Source organism: Erpetoichthys calabaricus, chromosome 2, assembly GCF_900747795.2.
Source record: "Erpetoichthys calabaricus chromosome 2, fErpCal1.3, whole genome shotgun sequence".
NCBI lineage: Eukaryota > Metazoa > Chordata > Cladistia > Polypteriformes > Polypteridae > Erpetoichthys > Erpetoichthys calabaricus.
In genome coordinates, this window is record NC_041395.2 from 291,942,269 (window position 1) to 291,963,488 (window position 21,220).

Genomic DNA, 21,220 nt, shown 5'->3' on the forward strand with positions numbered 1-21,220 from the left:
TTGAGATTCTGGTAAAGTCTACTGACAAACATGATAGGACATAATTAGCAGAGTTCAGAGACACTTCTCACTCTCATGTTTTAGACACCATATCATCAGTCTGGAAACAGAGATTAGTAGAGAAGACATTAAGCTTAAAGGAATACGGCTAAAGGTTATATGGGTAAAAGTCCACTGATCAAATCAACTAAGCTACCCAAAAATTTCCTTAACTTTTGTGCAAATCTCTAACCATACAAAATAAACAATAATAGGATTGGAAGAGATTGTGACAATATTCCTTTAAATATATTAAAAAAAACACTGAGGGAACCTAATAAATGCAGATAAAATTTAAGTCTCAACTCCAAGAACAAGCAAAAAAAAAAAAAGAGATAAACAACATTAAGGGCTTTTTGAATTTGCATAATATTGCCTGTAGATATTAACTACAATTAAAGATGATTTCCTCTTATTTAATTTTCCTGCCTTCAGATTTAGTTTGGATGCCTGTGGATAAAGTATCTGAAGACATGTCAGAAGAATGGAAAAATAAGTTTCATTCAGTCTGTGATTTATATATTATATGTGTGTGTATGTGTGTATATATATACATATACATATATATATATATATATATATACATATACATATATATATATATATATATATATATATATATATATATATATATATATATATAATTTTAAGTCATTATACACAGTACAATAAAATACAATTATAATCTTATCAGTTTTAAAAGAACTTACCTAAAGAAGGTTACAAAGAACTGCACAAGGTCCATTATACTGTTGTGCTGGGAGAACGCAATCTACAATGTGGAAATAAAAGGCAAGAATTCAGAAGTCTATTTTATCTAGGAAGTACATGGCATTTCTTCATCATAGTAACCATAACGTTAAACTCAAGACAACAGGGCAGCTCAATCAGAATCAATGACAGTGTGACATGAACCACATCACTTTACATGCCTGTGTTCCACCTGTAAAAATAAAGAAAAAACTGTAGCCCTATGATAAATCTATTTGCTAAATAAATACTTGTAAAAGATACAATAATTGTTAAAAATAAACCAAAAAAGAATGCATAACACGCTATGATTATAACGAAACCTCAGCAAACATATTAAGAAGTTTTAGAAGGGAGGTAATAAAGCCTGCTGTGCAAAAAGTCATGGTGCATACAATATGGCACATATAAAAGGTCTTCAATATAACACTAAATTTGCCCCCATACCCACTTCACCTCTCAAAATTTGGTCAAGGTGAACTTTAGTGTCCCTGAGTGAAAAATTCAATTGGTCATGTGCATCACAAAGTATCAGATGAAAAAGAAATACAGTGAGACAAAAAGAAAAACAAAATGTAATAGTTACATAATAATTACCAAAATGGTACATTACAGCTGCTCCTAGTTACAGCACATCAGCATTTTCTTTTTGCTATTTTCAGATATGGTGCAAAAAAAATCTGATTATAGATGCTTACCTATGTGCATCATTACAATAAAGTCAACACAATTTTTTATGATCTCATTTAAAGATCACAAACAAGTATTACTGATCAGTCAAAAGCATAAATTCTAAATTAGGTATGTTAACTACATAAAATAACACTATAATATATAAAACACTATTAGATAGGCTGATGGACTAAAACAATCTAGCCCATTCTGCTTTTAACACAATTCATGGCAGATGGACAGGTTGGGAGCTGATTCCATGGTCCTTTATAGATTGGCAGTGCCATCTGAGTGCAGTGACTTCACAGCACTTTCAACAAATGAATGATTTTTGATCATCAAAACAAGCATATTTCTTTTGAATGTATATACATTTAACAATAATTAAAAAATTTTTTTTTTGCTTTTCTTGATACAATCAACTTTTTAAACATTTAAAAATGTATAAAGGTCACCAAACATAGGTTGGGCAAATAGATGATACTACACTCCTTTCCCAATCACACATAAAAACCATTGTGTAGTGTACAGAAATGATGCATTTAAAACTTACAGTGACAGACCTGTCCTGGCAGGTGGTCCAAGAACCTTCTAGTCAACAGGGTTTTTTTCCCCACCATCAAGCAATGAAAGCTGTACTCAAATCACACTTTCAATGAATCACTTCTTACAGTAATCCACTCGGAAGGACAATTAAGAAAACTGACTCGAGCACTTAGCCAATAGTCTGAAATGATTGCTTTGGCAGAGGGTAAGCACTGTACCCTCAATGTAAGCCTCACTAACTGCAAGTGAGGTGGCATGTAACGCTTGACATGCCCACATGGTTTTGTTTATCTTTGAATTAAAGGCTGATTGATTCATTCTTCTGTGTAGATGAATTAGGGAAAACGAAAACATTTTTATGCACATTAACTTGCAAGAATGACCAAAGAAATAACAGATAAAAGGAAAACAGGAAAGTAAACTGAATACAGTCATAACAAAAACAGTACACATATGCGCAAACAGCAGCCTTGCATGTGTTTACTAGCACAACAGGAATGAGGATGCAAGCTTCAGAACATGACCTGTCTTCAAAAGGCATGGGCATCTCAGATTACCTACAGTACGTGGCTTTTATTCTCAAAGTCAAATGTCTTACTGAATTTTTCAAATGCGCTTTCAAATTTCATTACTGGCCCAGGCATATTTTCCAAAAAGGTTCAGTAAGAGCATAAAAAAAATAAATAAATATAATGCAGACAAAAATCAATGCCAGTGTAATTACCACACTGCAACGTGTGCTACTGTTACAACATTCAGTCAAAGTTATCTTTAAATAAATCTCAAATCTCGCATTACCTTGCAAGCTAAGAGCAGACTGTGGGAAAAGGGTACAGTCAGAGGAGAAACTGGTTGAAGAGAGTGATGGCTACACAGTACAGATGTCTTTAATTTTAGGGTACATCTGCAATAACTTGTACACATTAAACACATTTCACTATAGGAGATGTGAAAAAAATCCACCTAGCTAGATAAAGAGTCGATAACATCCACTCTGCCAAATAACCTTTCTCTGGTTCAGCTTGTTTCTCTGGCTGAAAAATGTGAAACAACAGAAAATTTATAAACATGGATGCATTTCCTCAGCAGCACAGATAGGTCAATTTAACTTTTTAAGGTACAGTTACTTCATGCTGCTTAACTAATTTTGCAGCTAGATCTCCCCTCAAGTCCACTCAAAGAATATACATCCTAAGTTACACCTTCCCAAAACATTTCTATAAGGGCTCCCTCAGCTGCTGAGTAACTCATCAGACCACTAGGACAGCATTTTTTCACTTAAGAAACATAGCAAAAGTTAGACCTCTTATATCATTGAAAGATGCTGAGAAATTTCTTCCCGCTTTTGTTTTTAGTCGACTAGATTACTGTAACGCACTCCTCTCAGGACTACCCAAAAAAGACATAAATCGTTTGCAACGAGTGCAGAATGCAGCTGCTAGAATTCTAACTAGGAAAAGAAAATCCGAGCACATTTCTCCAGTTTTGATGTCACTACACTGGTTACCTGTGTCATTCAGGATTGACTTTAAAACTCTGCTTATGGTTTATAAAGCCTTAAATAATCTCGCTCCATCTTATATATCAGAATGATGGACGTCTTATATTCCAAATCGTAACCTTAGATCCTCAAATGAGTGTCTCCTTAGAATTCCAAGAGCAAAACTTAAAAGAAGTGGTGAGGCGGCCTTCTGCTGTTATGCACCTAAAATTTGGAACAGCCTGCCAATACGAATTCGCCAGGCTAATACAGTGGAGCACTTTAAAAAAACTACTGAAAACACATTACTTTAACATGGCCTTCTCATAACTTCACTGTAATTTAAATCCTGATACTCTGTATATTCAATTCATTATAATAACTATTCATGGTAGCTCTAAAATCCGTACTAACCCCTACTCTCTCTTCTGTTTCTTTTTCCGGTTTCTTTGTGGTGATGGCCTGCGCCACCACCATCTACTCAAAGCACCGTGATGTTCCAACATTGATGGATTAAAACCCAGAAGTCTGCATGACCACCATCATCAAGTCCTTCCATGAGAACCCTAAATACAAAGAGGACTGTTTCATTTATGTGAGGTAGAATGCCCAGAGGGGACTGGGTGGTCTCATGGCCTGGAACCCCTACAGATTTTATTTTTTTCTCCAGCCGTCTGGAGTTTTTTTTTTTGTTTTTTCTGTCCTCCCTGGCCATCGGACCTTACTCTTATTCTATGTTAATTAGTGTTGTCTTATTTTAATTCTTACTTTGTCTTTTATTTTTCTTTTCTTTATTATGTAAAGAACTTTGAACTACATTTTTTGTATGAAAATGTGCTATATAAATACATGTTGTTGTTGTTGTAACTCGTACTTTTGTAGGCATCCCTACCAACTAGTTAACTTTTCCTCATCTCTGAGGTATAAACAAAGGAGTCAAAGAGAACAATATCTACATGTGGGTGTGTTCAGTAATGGTAAGGCACCCTCCATTCTCAAAGTACAAGTTGAAGGTAAAAATAGGTTCAACAAAACATTTTAATATTAAAATTAAGGGCTCTTTCATGTGCCACCTCTTAGGCGAGTTAGTATTGACAGACAGACAAACAAAGGACTGACGATAAAAAGACAAATGGACAGACCAGAGACAGATGGACAGATGACTGCAGTGTTACTGAAACCTACAGATATTAACAAAAGTGCGATTGGGGGGGGGGGGGGCGGGATATGCTAAAATTATATCTCTAAACATTAAAATAAACAGAATAATAATTAACTCATATTTGGTTTAAAGATTAACATATCAAAAGGGCAGAAAATAACATTTTTTAGCCAGAGTATATATTGCAAATAATTTGAATGTGGCTGTTCAAATAACAAAAAGACTTCCTTTAGACCTCCCTGGAGCACCATGGCAGAATCAGTCCTGAGACCTGGGTGTCATGTGGAGGCTGTGAGACATTCCTCATGACAGCCAGCAGATTAGCTAACATCCTTCTCTCCGCTACTGCCTCCAGAGTCTCCAGGTTAGTCGATAGTACTGAACTGGGCACCCTAATTAACTTGCAATGTCTGTTTCTATATTACAGATATGAGACAGGAAATGGACACAGGACCATATTTACATTTTCATAAGTTTCAAAACAGTTCCGAAAGAACCCAAGCAGCATTTCATCCCTCATATTTCAATTGGAAAAGCCTTCACATATCTTATAGTCGGAGGCAACTGAACTGCACCACAATACTGGATGTGCTCAGCATTCTCAACAACAGTGTATCCCAAAGACGTCCACCTTCTTGGACTGATGATAACCTGAGGGTTCATCACAATATTTAGAAATTTACTTTACCTGACCCTATACTAAGTAGCTTTACAGGTTTCAAAGATCAAACTTCAGTGTGATTCATTAGCTTCTTATGTATTTAATAAATTCTGGTTCTTATTCCAGGTACCCAGCTTGGTAATTTCCAACTCCATCACTATTGAGCTCTGAAGTCAAGGTCAAAGGCTTCACTCAGCTTTACTATTATTAAAACTTTGTGTTTTGCTGATGATGCATTTAAGCATGGAGAAACTTAAATCAAAGGGAGACAAGAAACAGTAGGTGAAAAGCAAAGATGTGCCTGACAGAAACAAAGTCCCAAGAAATTAAAAATACCAAAGGTAACAGAAAGTCCTAGTGGATTAGGGTCCAGATGGTCACCATAAATCAGACAAAAAAGTTAAAACAACGTGCATACAGTATATACATACATATATTGAAATCATAATCTCCCAATTAAAATATTCCTTATTTTAGTAATATTATTATTACATTCTGATGTAGCAGGCCCTTCAGCATGTGGCATTCTGGTTGAATTTAGGGCTGACCTACCATCGGGACAGGCTTTGCACCCACGCTGTTCCTACATTAGGTTGCCAGCTTGCATAAGCTTCCACTGACAACTACAAATAAGAAAACACTTTTCATGAAAATAATGTAAAGTGAAAAATTTTGGCTAAAGTTTAGTAAGCTCTTAAAAACTAGATTAACATTTTTAAAGGATGGAAAAAAAAAAAAAAAAAAAACTAGTACACTCCACGATTAAAGCCTCAGTTAACTTCATTTATTGAGTTTGTGTGCTTTCCTCTGAAGCTCATAAAAAGCAGTTAAGTGGCACAATAATTAGTCTGCCTTAATAATAACTTTCCTGTTCACAACAGACTACAGCTGAAAAGCTTGTTAGAATAATTATATACTTTAAGGTGTGTAGTTGGCGAAAGATTACACAGCAGATCTGTAGTCTCTTGGCTTTAAAAGCACTGAAAGCATAAAGGCCAGCGGTAACTATACAGCTAAGGGCCAAAGCAATGTACTTGATAGACGAAAACCTTTTGGTATCAATACAGTAACAACTTGGAATGGCATCTATTGAAAAAAAAGAGAAGAGAAAAAGAGCACCGTTAAGATAAAACGTGAACTTAGTTGTAACCCTGTGTATTAAAGAAGGTGCACTATGACTACACAACATCAACGAAGAGAAAAGTTAGCAAAATACTGGCTAAACAGCGCTTTCTCCACTGCCATTGGAACAGCATGCCTATGAAAGGTTCCTGAATGATATACAAAGGACAGTATTCCATACGGAAACCTTTTACAGCAATTACAACATTCCAGTTAGGAAAAGAAATTAGCTTCTTTCAGTTTTTTATTTTAAGATAGAAACATGCACTGTAACTACTGGATGGCATGGCCAAACTATATTCTCAATTTTTATCATTTATTTCTTCAATCATTTACTAATAATGCTGAGTTGCACACACTACAGAATGGCATGGCACTGAAAAATGTGTTATTTATAAACAAAGGACATTGGAGAAGAGTTTTTCTAAATGAAAGCTTTTTGAAACTGACTGCTGGACAGTAACAACCCATACTTGAAACGATGCCATTTGGTGGGAATGCCAACATGAAAGAATAATTTGTCTATTTTCTTAAATTAATTATTCACATACAGAACAACTCATAATGAGGGAAAAACTATGTGCATGAGATATCATGAACCCTCCTGTTATTGCTTCAGTTTGACAAAAGTACAAAAGTCTTTTTTTAAGGACTGCTACACCATATTATTAAAATCTGACCACATTCCATGGTTCAGAATTTGAGAAAACCTTTGACAGAAACTATAAAATAATTCATTGTGAAACTGCCATTTCAGGTTTATAAATTACTGAAGAATTTGGACATTAGGAGAAACAGTAATTACAAAAAATAATATATATATATATATATATATATATATATATATATATATATATATATATATATATATATATATATATATATATATATATATATATATATATATATATATATATATATATATATTATCTGCTTCCAGGATTAGCTTTCTCTCATTCCCAGGATTTTCTCATAGCTGCCAACTGCCATCTATTGGAGAACAGATGTAGGCCTCCCTGGAGGATGGAAATTCCTTAGAAAAGGATGTGGATGTTGTTTGGTTTTGATTTCAAACCACCAAAAGGAAAACATGGTGATTAGTAGCAATCCTGAATAATGTGGGCAAGAGTAATGGATGAGAAACAGCTGGAAAAAAGTTAATGATAGTTAGCATCACCATCATCACATATAACTATGGTTTTTAAATTAACTTAATCTCTCCAATTTTTGCACTGATGAGCAGTCACATATTTTAACAGCTCTTGTCTCATGAGATTATAGCATGCACCTTCTTTCACCAACTTTATTTCAATATTCCTTTATGCACCTAAAGGATCAGAGCATCAATTACTCTGCTCAATCCAAATTTATAGAGGGAGTCAGTCAATTTCTTGAGTGAGGACCAGTATCCCGATTTGTGCATTTATTGAGGCAATCTGGAAACCGGCATCAGAGTTTAAGTAAAAGATACTTATGTGTAGCACACAGAAACAGGCTTAACTTTGTATTTTTAATAGCTGTGCGTATGATACGTTTAGAGTCAAACTAGAAATGGTATTTAATTGAAGTCGTGTTTATTCAATGATGGAGTGTCATCCGTTTCCTTGCTACCAGTGCTACGGGGATAGCTTGGGGCTCCTTGCATCTCGTGTGCATGTGTGTGAATACACAGCATGCTGTTTATTAGTAGCACACAAAAAAAAAAAAATCACACAGTGAGCTGTAGCTTTTGTAGTGCATCTTGTTCTTTACTACTATGTACTTTTGTTAAATGCTACCTTTGCTCTTTTAAGACGGTTTCTCTTCTATCAGCAGTGGTAACCAGTTTTAGGGAACATTACTTTCAAAAGTTATGTATTTACATTATTCATTACTGATAAAAAGTACCTAAATATACAGTTAGGTCCATAAATATTTGGACAGAGACAACTTTTTTCTAATTTTGGTTCTGTACATTACCACAATGAATTTTAAATGAAACAACTCAGATGCAGTTGAAGTGCAGACTTTCAGCATTAATTCAGTGGGGTGAACAAAGCGATTGCATAAAAATGTGAGGCAACTAAAGCATTTTTTTAACACAATCCCTTCATTTCAGGGGCTCAAAAGTAATTGGACAATTGGCTCAAAGGCTATTTCATGGGCAGATGTGGGCAAGTCCGTCGTTATGTCATTATCAATTAAGCAAATAAAAGGCCTGGAGTTGATTTGAGGTGTGGTGCTTGCATGTGGAAGATTTTGCTGTGAACAGACAACATGCGGTCAAAGGAGCTCTCCATGCAGGTGAAAGAAGCCATCCTTAAGCTGCGAAAACAGAAAAAACCCATCCGAGAAATTGCTACAATATTACGAGTGGCAAAATCTACAGTTTGGTACATCCTGAGAAAGAAAGCAAGCACTGGTGAACTCAGCAACGCAAAAAGACCTGGACGTCCATGGAAGACAACAGTGGTGGATGATCGCAGAATCATTTCCATGGTGAGGAGAAACCCCTTCACAACAGCCAACCAAGTGAACAACACTCTCCAGGGGGTAGGCGTATCGATATCCAAGTCTACCATAAAAAGAAGACTGCATGAAAGTAAATACAGAGGGTGCACTGCAAGGTGCAAGCCACTCATAAGCCACAAGAATAGAAAGGCTAAATTGGACTTTGCTAAAGAACATCTAAAAAAGCCAGCACAGTTCTGGAAAAAACATTCTTTGGACAAATGAAACTAAGATCAACCTCTACCAGAATGATGGAAAGAAAAAAGTATGGAGAAGGCGTGGAACAGCTCATTATCCAAAGCATACCACATCATCTGTAAAACACGGTGGAGGCAGTGTGATGGCTTGGGCGTGCATGTCTGCCAGTGGCACTGGGACACTAGTGTTTATTGATAATGTGACACAGGACAGAAGCAGCCGAATGAATTCTGAGGTGTTCAGAGACGTACTGTCTGCTCAAATCCAGCTAAATGCAGTCAAATTGATTGGGCGGCGTTTCATGATACAGATGGACAATGACCCAAAACATACAGCCAAAGCAACCCAGGAGTTTATTAAAGCAAAGAAGTGGAAAACTATTGAATGGCCAAGTCAGTCACCTGATCTTAACCCAATTGAGCATGCATTTCACTTGTTGAAGACTAAACTTCAGACAGAAAGGCCCACAAACAAACAGCAACTGAAAGCCGCTGCAGTGAAGGCTGGCAGAGCATTAAAAAGGAGGAAACCCAGCATCTGGTGATGTCCATGAGTTCAAGACTTCAGGCTGTCATTGCCAGCAAAGGGTTTTCAACCAAGTATCAGAAATGAACATTTTATTTCCAGTTATTTAATTTGTCCAATTACTTTTGAGCCCCTGAAATGAAGGGATTGTGTTCAAAAAATGCTTTAGTTGCCACACATTTTTATGCAATCGTTTTGTTCACCCCACTGAATTAAAGCTGAAAGTCTGCACTTTAACTGCATCTGAGTTGTTTCATTTAAAATTCATTGTGGTAATGTACAGAACCAAAATTAGAAAAAAGTGGTCTCTGTCCAAATATTTATGGACCTAACTGCATTATATAGTTCATATACTATACAAATTGCAAAAATGTAGTGCATTACTTTTTCTACTTTTATATAAAAACTTCACATTCCATTAGCCAGCATGTGTTATTAAATCCTAAGCCCATTAATGAACCTTCAAAAACCTGACCAAACACGCATCCAAATCTGTTAATTTTCTTTTGGTTTATAAATACATTTAGTCCTTAAAGTGAGGTAAAATAAATAATATCCTCCTCCTTTACCGTCCCCAATGTGAACTCCTGAAGGTTCACTGTATGAATATTGAACCAATGTGTTTCAAAATATTTATAGCAAAATATCTTGATGAAAACTAAAATGACGCTTTATTAATAGGTTTCTGTAACTCTTCTCTGCTTAAGTGTGCCATTGAGTCGTGTGCACCATGTTTGCTTCATGCCTTACACTTGGTGCTGATGCGATGATCACTGGCTCCCCGAGACCCAATACTGGGCAGCTTAAATGTACCCCTCAGCGCATGCAGAATTAAATGTATACATTTGTTATACATTACAGCTTTTGTTTAATTCTTTTCACTTGATTATATACTATGCATATGCTTAACCTTTCTTCACTAACTGTCACCAGATGGCTGGATAGCGTGTGTACACAGCGTTATACCGAGAGCAGCAGGCAAAATCTTTATGAAAAAAGGCAATACTTCTTTGAAATAACAGTATTTTTTTACTTCAATAAAGTAAATATTGCACAAGGTTACTCATTACTTTAAAAAGTAATCAGACTACATAACACACAGTGCTTTTGATGTGTAACCATTTACAAACAGGCCCTCATGACCTAATCTGGAGAGCTCTAGTTTGCTTCAGCCAAGAGATGCCCCGTTTCACATCAAACACTTGAAGTTGTGTTTAACCAATGATGGAGTGACACCCTATAAAACTGTTTTAAATTGACAAAAGTATTCCAAATTGCTACTACTACTTGTTTAGCTCTGCAGTGACTCTCCCACTCTGATAGCCTCTCCGTATGTCTCGGCCGCACTTGTAGGCTGAATCCAACACCAGATCAGCAACTGGTCATGGTTTGAATCCAGGGTGGCAGGAGTCACATCGGGGTGGTGTGTTGTGACATTCCTCTGCAGAATACTGAATATACACTCACCACATTGTTTTACATTATTCTGTCATGTAAACAATTCATTAACACAAATTTTAATGATGAGGGAAGAAAATCTCAGTACCTAGAGAAAAACAACAGGAGTACGGTAAAAAAAAAAAAAAAAACACCACAAAGGTACTGAGTGTACTGGAAACTACAAAGCTAGCCAGTAAACCTTCTTGTCATTCACATTATGCAGTAGTAAGTCTGTACATGTCTATATAAATTTAATTCTTAGCAATCAACAAAATCAAATTTAACAATATTGCCTTTAGATTAATAAGTTTTCTAAATTTATTTAGTTAAAGTGACTCACTATACAAATGGCAGAGTCATTACTACTACATTTCTGCAAATGGAACACTAGCAGGAGAACTAACTGCATAGGAAATGAACTGAAAATTGTGGTGTTCTTAGTTCAAAGCATTAGAATTAAGCCACACTATTTGCAAACAATGCACATGTTGCATTGTGTTACTGTGATTAGCACTGCAGTCTCACAGCACAAGTGTCCTGGGTGTTCATTTCAGGCTCCTTCTTGTAGTTTATGTGGAGTTCACCAGCTCTTCCTGCACCTGCATGGATTTTTCTTTGGGCTTTTAACTTTTGTGGAACGAGCCCCGGACACAGACAGGCAGACATGTTTTTAAGCACCACCACATGTTTATTTACACAGTCCTATTTATAATTCTTGTGCCACAAACCCCAATCTCCCCCAAAGTCCAGGACAACCACACTATGCCACTTCTTCGGACCGCCTCCTTCTCTCTCTTCTCTGATCTCATCCTTCTTCCACCCGACTCCAGCCTCAAATGAAGGGAGGCAGCCCCTTTTATCTCCACCCGGATGTGCTCCAGGTGTGCACCGGCAATCTCCCACGGACACGCCCCAGTGTGGCGGAAGTGCCGGCTGTCTCCCCGGAAGCACTCCAGGTGTCCCCCCTCTTCTTCCCCCCCCCCAGCACTTCCTGGTGTGGTGGAAGTGCTGGGGTCCAGGGTCCTCCAGGCATGGGGACGCCCCCTTGAACTTCCAAGCCCTGTACCCATGGCCCCCAATACAACCAGGGCGGTCGCTCCGTCGTGGTCTGGAGGAGGCCTGCGTCCCAGCCGGGTATGAACCCCAGCCGTGTGCCACAGTTTAAAATGTATTTGCTAAAAGTTAAATGGCTACTGGTCCTATCAGAGAGTGTGCTTTGTAATGATGTATTGTCTCATCTGGGGTTGGCACCTGCCTTGTGCTCAGTGCTGCTGGGACCTGGTCTAGTATTGGAGAAAGACGCACCAAAATAAAAAAAAAAAAAAAACAGGGGTACAGAAAACACCAAACACATTTGTGCTGTTTAATATTCATACAAGTAAACATTCATTATTTTATAAAGAACCTTTCTATAATGGAAACTGTCCAAAGGAACCTTCCAGATACAGATCCGCAGGAGAGTTGTTGCTGTTTTTTTTAAAGACTTGGAGTGCAGGCTCGTAAGGTAATTAGCTCTGGGTTAAAGGCAGGAATTCAAATGTGTGGTTCAGTTGCACTGCCTTCTTCATTTGGCCACACAATCTGACAGGCAGAATGCCAACCTTAAGAAGCTTTAACATTTCTGATGCATACACTGCTACACTCAACTTCTAAAGTCTAATATTCTAATACAAAATTTTCTGTCCATTTACACAATATGAAATGTGCAGCAACACCAGCAGAGTGCTTGTCTGTAATGAATGTAAGCTTGAAACAGACCAATAGGGAAAATCCTTCATTCACAGAGTACCTTGAGGAGAGCCCCAAGCAATCGGTGAAGATCTACCTCTTTTTATAGTTTTACCATCTCTCAGTGGAAACTGTGCTGTTCTGCAAATGCACCCTTGTGGAGTGATGGCACTTGAACAGGGAATGCTGATTAGCTGTCATTCATTAAAAGTTTGGGTAAAAGAACAGATGCGAGACAGCTGGGAGGAGGTTAATGATTGCCAACATCATTTTCAGACCGTTAAAACTTCAGGAACTATTTGATTTCCATAATTTACTGTGTCAATAAGCAGGGATGACACATTTAGAGATTTTTTTTTTCCTTGAAAGTGTAATACTTATTACAGCAGACAAAATGAAGAATGTACTATCTGGGAACAAAACATGTCAGAGCTACTGCAGTCTACAATATTTTTAACAGCTGTTGGCCCATCTGACTTGAAAGTCTGCATCCAATTTCAAATAGTTTGCCTGATCATAAAAAAGAATTAACTGTGTCATATTTTCAATATAGGAAAATCCACAGCTACAGATAACGTTCCACTTATGGAGTGTATAGAGCCATAGATTTGCAAATAAAAAATAGATTTACACGTCTGGAGCACTGGCTTGCAGAAACTGACACCAGTATTACTAATGTCGCTTATATATTCTATTATGGACCTCATGCTGCATGAGAAACCTGTACACATCAACAATGATTCAAAAAGCAAATCATCAATGAGAGCAATCTAAGTGATTTATGGGAGGTTAACCTTAATAATATGCTTGCCAGTATCTCAAGGGCCCAATGCTTCATCTTGTGCATATGGTTACTCTAAACAATTCACAACATCTCCAAAGGTTTTCGAAAGAAAAATGCAACGTGTGCAGACATTTGTCTCCCTATAGCAGGGTTATATGCAATAGAAGTTAAAAGGGCTCAATTTACAAGATAAGTAATAGCATAATGTTGGTCTGTGTTGGTGATATGCTCTGGTGCACCGTAACCCTGACCACAAGGAAGCAGACCATCACTGAGATATACCTAGATAATATTATTGCATAAAACTGATATAAATAAATAAAAGTCCACTGCATAAATGTACTTGGGCTGGCTCGTTGATGCAGTAGGTAATCTGACACAATCTCTACTTATATTCGCTGCTGCGTCTGAACGTTCACATGGCCTCTCTCTAAATTTTGTGGATTTTATGCTAGTCATTGACTCAAAACCGTTCCAGTATGACTAAATGTGAATATGTACATAAGAGTGTGGTCTGCAATGACCTGTCACTCCATTAACAGCATATTCCTAGTCCTACCTTGAACCTGAGGCTGCTGAGACAGTGGGTCACAGTAACCTTAAAAAAAAAGGACACGTCAATATAAAAATGGGATGTATACAGGAGTATTTATGTATTTAAACATAGTCGGTGAAGCATTGAACCTTAAAAACTTGGTTAGTAGTTCAGTCACCACCAATTACTGGGCAAATCAAAAACAAAAATCATTTACTTGCCTAAGGAGCATTACAGAAGTGGCAATAAACAAAATTTGTAATCGGGCTAGGGTTTTAAATGAAGCAAGACATTGGCCCCCGATTACAGAATTAGCCAAAATGAAAGCTAGAATTCAGAAGGCTACACCATGAACAAAGTTAAACTAAGTCTGTAATCAACAATATGTGATAATAACTGCAATAAAAAAGCTAGTGAAATATCTTATGTTGGCATAAACAATATATACATACAACACGTTAAACTATACCGCATATTCCCCAATTAAAATGTTAGTGCAAGACCAGATCTTACACAGAGGAATCTGCATACAAAGAAAATGAGGAAAGTTTGCAATTTGCTTCTACTGTCACCTACAGCCAACACTATAAAAATACACAATGAAGCTAAATTTCCAAGGTGTAATCTTAAAAAGCCTTAATTCCAAAATATTACAGTGGATAAGAAATCAAGTATCAGCAGCACAATAGACATTTTAAAGAGTTTGTTATCGATAAGTATGTTCAAGACTACAATAAAAATATTACAAAATAACACTGCAAGAATCTTGACATAAAACTACGGCCACGCAACCCTCAACAAATCCCCAAGAAACACTGTCTAAAAAGCTTACCCAGTAGACCCAAGTGAGAACTACTGAAAGTGAGATCTGTATAATGATTCTGAATCTCCGGTGTAATGCCTAATCTCTAGAATACTGTCCTGCATGGTCAGGATAGCTTCTTCAATTTCAACACTAAAGTTCAGATCAAATGCATCTTATCTTTTATACCTTTCTTTATCTAATGATGGGGGTTCTTTTTACAGTCAGTAAACAATGGGTCTAGTCCTTTGCTGTCTCAATGTCTTTGCTGTTGAGTTGTCTTCACTGCTGCAGGTGATGACGCAATTTATGTGAAGACTTGGAGACTGACAGAGGATGCAAGTGCAAAAGTCTTATAATAAGTGCTTCACATTTATAATAAAGACTTATTACAATGTTCCACTTGATGCCGGGAAATAAATAAACAACAAAAATCAAAAAATGTCTAGAGATATCTAAACATGTGTCACTCAAGACATTGTTGATTGAGGATGACTAGCTACAGGTAGTTCAGCTGGTGTGCATTACATTTAAAACTGTTTCGCAGATCTGTTTCTGAATATTGTCACTCCCTGTCCAAGTTTTTTTGAAGTATTTGCCTGCATAAAGCTGAGAGCACATTCATCAAGTCCGCATACAATGTATCTGTAATGAACTTTATGAAGCACTGCTCAAATCCTGCTTGAATGGTAGGCTTGATAAATGCACTAAGAATTTTGTAACAGTCTCTAAGGTGTAAAATACTGACTAAGTTATTCAATAAATTATCCACAGCATCAAAGTACAAGTTATTCTGAAAATGGTTTGATGGAGAGATTTAGGACGGAAATTGTCTACTTATATGCTGTCATGTTCCAGTTTCTGGACTTTCCATAAGTAATTAAAGACTGCTCCAGATAAGGACTATAAAAAGAATAATAGGAATTTTAAAAATTTCAGTTTTGAAGAAAACGTATTTATGACTATAAGAAAATGGACACTGGTACAGTATCGAAAAATATCCAGCAGGAGTAGTATGCAATTCTATTATTTTGAATCAATTGTGGAAGATATTGCAATACAAATGAATGACATGAAAGCTGAGGCCACAGTTAGGGAATCCAAGTGTTATCTTAAAAACAAGGTTCACAATAACAGGAGCTCTGGTTCTCTGCAGCCCTAAGTTAGGAATAAAATGGTTGAAGAAAAGGACAGAAACCCCTCAATGTGTTTGTTTTGGGAGAACATTCCAGCAGGTTATAGAATGTTACACATAAGCTGATCAACACCAATTAATTTTACCTACTTAACGAACATTTAAGTTAGATAGAATGCCCAGTGGGGGCTGGGTGGTCCTTTGGCCTTGAAACCCCTGAAGATGGCGATATGTTTTTTCTCAAGCATCTCAACTCTGGGGATTTTTTTTCCCCCCACCTTCTCTGGTCATTTTACCATAGTATCGGGCTCATCATTTGAGACCTGTACCTTATCTATGACTTGTGCGACCGGAGTTATGTAAGAGTGCATTGATTTATTATTATTTACTACTTTTGGTACGCCATTTATTCATTCCCATTCATATCTATTTAAAATTTTTCTTTTATTGAAAATTTCTTTTGATATCTTGCAAAGCACTTTGGGCTACATTCTTTGAATGAAAACATACCAAAGAAATAAAAGTTGTTGTTGTTGATACTTCCCCAAGCAGAAATGTATATTACAGAGAGGTATGAAAGGGCCACTGCCATGACTGCTTATCAAAAATTATTATGATGTTGAAATATTTGGAAAGGGAATATGTCACCATAAATGTCAGTTTTATCACAGCAGATGCTTTCTTCTCTTAAGAAGAGCTGATCATATTTACAAATATATATAAATCATTTACCACATGAATAAATCTGCTTGTGACCATCTAATTTATGTGGCAAATAATCTGTAAAAGTCTTTCCAGGCTTTAGAAGAGTAAAATCTCTGCCATATGCAAAGAGTTTCCAGTGAGACATTGTTACATAAGATGCAAAAGTCAGCTTTGCCTTAGTATACTGGAAAATATAATTGGAAAAATGTGCAAAGATTATGGTTGCTGATATAAAGCTGAAGGGTTATAATTTTCATGTATATAAAACACCTGGGGCTGTTAGTGAAAAACCAGCTGTCGATGAACTGAAGGATCAATAGGATTTGCCGATGAACTTCAACTTGCCTTTCATCTCCTAAGTAATGTGGTGCTTACTGTGGAAATAATGGACAACGGAATGCAACTCCCACCACAAACCTTCCTTCCTATTACTCTCAGCCTGGAGTGTTCAAAAAGCCTAAAACTAATGGGGATTTCCATCACTTGTTCCCCCCGTGTTACTGAGTTGACCGCATGTTCACTTAAGGAATCAATAATGCTTGCTAATGGACAATCATGCAGCCTATGGACATGACCTACTGAAGCTGCCTCACTTCAAAAGTAAAACTGACAGATAGTCTGATTGAAATGTGCATGCATAAACTGTATATAGAAACAAATATTTGTAAAATAAGTATATTTTAGGGGTTTTTTCCCACTATCCATTCAAGGCAAAAATGAAAGGATCCTTTATAGCTTCTCTCAGTGTGACAAAGCAAAGCCTACCATTGTCTTTTTATATTTCTTTGTACTTTCTCGCCCATTTATACATTTAGTATGAAGCAGAGATACCTGACTAACTTTGTGCCAGTGTTCTTAAAGAGAAGAAGGATCCAAAAAATATACCAAAAAAGAGCTAAATCCATATTTCCCTTGGTTCAAACCCTACAGTATAAAATACAGTGACAATATTTCTTCAGCCTTGTCCTAAAAGTTCAGTCTCGTTAGTGGATATTGTGAAGGAGCTGCTAATGACTGAGTAATCTGGCCAAACAAAATAAGCGCTAGCAATAAGAGATGCTGTGCAAATTGCTTTGTCTAACATGTGGACAGCAACATCAATGGGAGCTAATCAACTTGTTCAACTGACGGCGCAACATAAAACAGGTTGCCTAATTATATATGTTAATTATCAGTACAATTTATTTTTAATTGGCCTTAGCCAACTATTCAGGTGAATTTACTTCTGTTAGTCTGCAGGATTTCATCAGATATTCAGCATCGGTCCCCTTTTCTTTTCATTTAAATTGTTTTCAAAGAGTTGCCTACTTGCTCACTATGGAGCTGCAGAGCTGATCGTTTTAATCGACCTTGTGTGTAGTGATTAAGAGCACCACAGTAAATAAAGAAACTGAGTAGACGTGGAAATCTGTAAGGAAGCAGACTGACAAACATTGTACTATATTACAGCTATAAAAAGACCTAATTATTACACAACACATTCCAACATCTCAAACATAACTAAGATGCCACAGCCTGTTCCAGTAGCATTGGGCACAAGGCAGGAAAGACCCCTGGATACGACACCAGTTTCAATGCATTCTGTAGTCTCCAAATGTGCATTAGCGTTAGAATGATAATAGACATACACTTGATTTACACCCTAAATATGTCAGCACAACACTTGTGATTTTGAAATAGTTGTATTTAAGACAATATTTAATTCAGTTTGTAAATATTTTTGTCCTATTACTAACAATAACCCTATAATAACTCTTATGAACATATGCACAATTGCCACTTATTTTCTCTTCTAAACTTTAACACGTTACATGTACTGTATGTACATTTAACATCATACATTTTGTGAGATTTATTTCCATACTAACATGCATTTTTTTAGGTCTTTAAAGTGCAGGAGATCTTAAAAATGAGCTTCATTTACACCAATTAATTCAGTCATGTTTATGCTTTGCCCTGCTTTTAACAGGAGTAACGTCTCACTTTTAACTCTCGGTGTTTTGGAGCACAATACCGTTTTCATCGGGGCCAACATAGAGTTAGCTATCTGGGGGCTTGTGTGAAGTTTCTAAAAATGAATATGGCATAAGTAACCAAACGTTTTGGAGAAAACATGTAGCGTAGTGGTTCAGTTGTAAGCCCCCTAAAATGAAGAGTCACCTGACTTGCCAGAAATATTCCAAGATATTAATTTGGAATTGTAAGTGATTTTAAAAAAAAGCTAAATAAACTAATGATAACATATTTCATTTAAGCTTTCAAATAGCAATAATCACGTCTCAGGTAAACCTGATTTGTGCTGCATACTGGTTGAATAGGCACTAAGCTCCCTTGTGAATCTGGACTACTACTCATCAGTCTCAGTGCATGTAGACTTTCATTCATATCAAATAAACTAACATTAAGATCATAACAAACCCACTTTGAATTTTTTTGTTAATTTCTGCACCTTAGAGCCAGTGGGACTTCAGGATCATTAATGAGCAGAACACAAAACAACACCACTGATAAATGAACAAGAAGGTAAATTAATTAATTATGTGAATTAATTCTGAAGGGCAATTGTTGGCCCTCAATGGCTAAAATCTACAGCCATTTCATAAATAATTTGTAGCATTTTGCTAAATACACAAAATTAACATTTTATCTTACCAGAACAGTGAACATAGCATATTTAGACTCATCAAAGGCAGAAATAGCCAGAAGTGGACTCTCCAGCCTGACCTGAAGATATGACAGATGCCTGCATAGTGACCAATAAATTTTGGACTGCAAAGAGACTGACTGAGAGAGGTGTCAAACAAGATAAACAGAAGGTGCAGCCGTAACAGGTGAACAGATGAGTAGTGCAGGAAGGAACATCATCTAAGTAAAAGTTATTATGGTAATAACTATTCTTGTTCATTAAATTCTATTGGCTCTTTGTGAATCTTCTTCATGTGCCAATGTATGGCAAAGTTAATGAAACACTACAGTTACCATTTATGAATAAGACAGATGGTGTTCTTCATAGTGGTGGTGAAAGGGCCAGTTTATACTTTATGCTCAGAACGTGTATGCGCATGCATCATGGCTCCCAGCGTTCATATGACATATTCTCTGGACATGTCCTCAGAAATTAACGCGATGTGTGTGCGAGTTCCAGTACCAGCAAAAAAAAAAAAAAAAAAAAAAAATCAGGGGTTGGTATGGGCGCACTTTGTTCAAGTTGGAACGTGACGTCAGAGTCTCTGTTTACCATCAGCATGTGACAGCAAGCCGCTTTGCAGATCCTACAGGACCAATGTGCGTGGTTCAGTGTTTCATGAATGGTTTGATGTAGTAAAGCAAAATTGACATACAAATGTATTTATTTTTTTCAAGCGTCGTATATTCTCCATCGTAATGACGTGATACATTTTAAAGGTCTCACATACCATCTTCTGTGCCATTTTTGTTTTTTTTTTTTGTTTTTTTGCACTTCACAACAGCATCGGAATGTACAGCACTGTATTTGAGCCACAGAGAAAAAAAAATTGGGACACAGTGAAAAGGTCTATTTTGTAATTAAAGGGAAATTTTGGCTTGAATCTCAAAATTTCGACTTTAATCGCATAGTTTATTTTGTCATTAGAGGAGACCATCGTAACTGTCATCTTAAAACCAACCCACTTGTTAATCGCTATGTGCTTTCTGCTGTGCTGACAGCAGCGGCAGGCAGCAATTGTCACACAGAACTTATTAAATTTATGATATCCCAGCTCTCTGCACATTTAGAATCCTTAGATTTATACTTAAAATCACTTTCATGATGAAATGTGTTAAAGGACGTATGTTACATTTTACAGATAAATCGTTAACTGCATTTAAATAATGAATAATGTTAACAAGTACACAATGTGGGGGCAGCACAGTGGTGGAACAGTAGTGCTGCTGTTTCGCAGGGAGTCACGTCCCTGGTATTCCCGGCTTGGAGTTTGCATGTTTTCCTGGTGGGTTTTCAAAGTGTGCTCCGGTTTCCTTCCAAGGACATGCTGGTTTGGGGATTTAGTAATACTAAAAACTGTGGAAGATTGTGGGTTCGCTTCCTGGTTCCTCCCTGTGTGGATAGCGCTTTGAGTACTGAGAAAAGCGCTATATAAATGTAATGAATTATTATTATTATTATTATTATTAAAATGACACTAGTGTATGTGTGTGCTTGTATTCACCTTGCAATGAGCTGATGCCCCGTCCAGGGATTGTTTCTGCCTCGTGTCCAATGCTTGTTGGAATGGGCACATCCCTGGATTGATAGATGTAATCATTAAACCTCCATCGTTTTCAGAGATATTGTGGAAAGGTGTCCTAAATTTAATGGATATTTCAGGTAATTCACAACATAGCGAAGCTGAACATTGTTTTCTCATTGTAATGATATCTTGCACAGCCGCCCAGTGTTATCCTCCAGTGTTACATAAAGTACAC

At 36.8% G+C, this 21,220-nt stretch overlaps 1 protein-coding gene across 1 annotated transcript in view; it reads right to left on the minus strand.

Moving 5' to 3' along the window:
- atrnl1b (attractin-like 1b) overlaps window positions 1–21,220 on the minus strand; it is a 1,074,694-nt gene that overhangs the window by 419,934 nt on the left and 633,540 nt on the right. Inside the window, exon 25 of the mRNA XM_028795765.2 lies at window positions 750–811. Within this exon, the coding sequence (XP_028651598.1) occupies window positions 750–811 (62 nt within the window). The remainder of the gene's footprint in view (window positions 1–749; window positions 812–21,220) is intronic.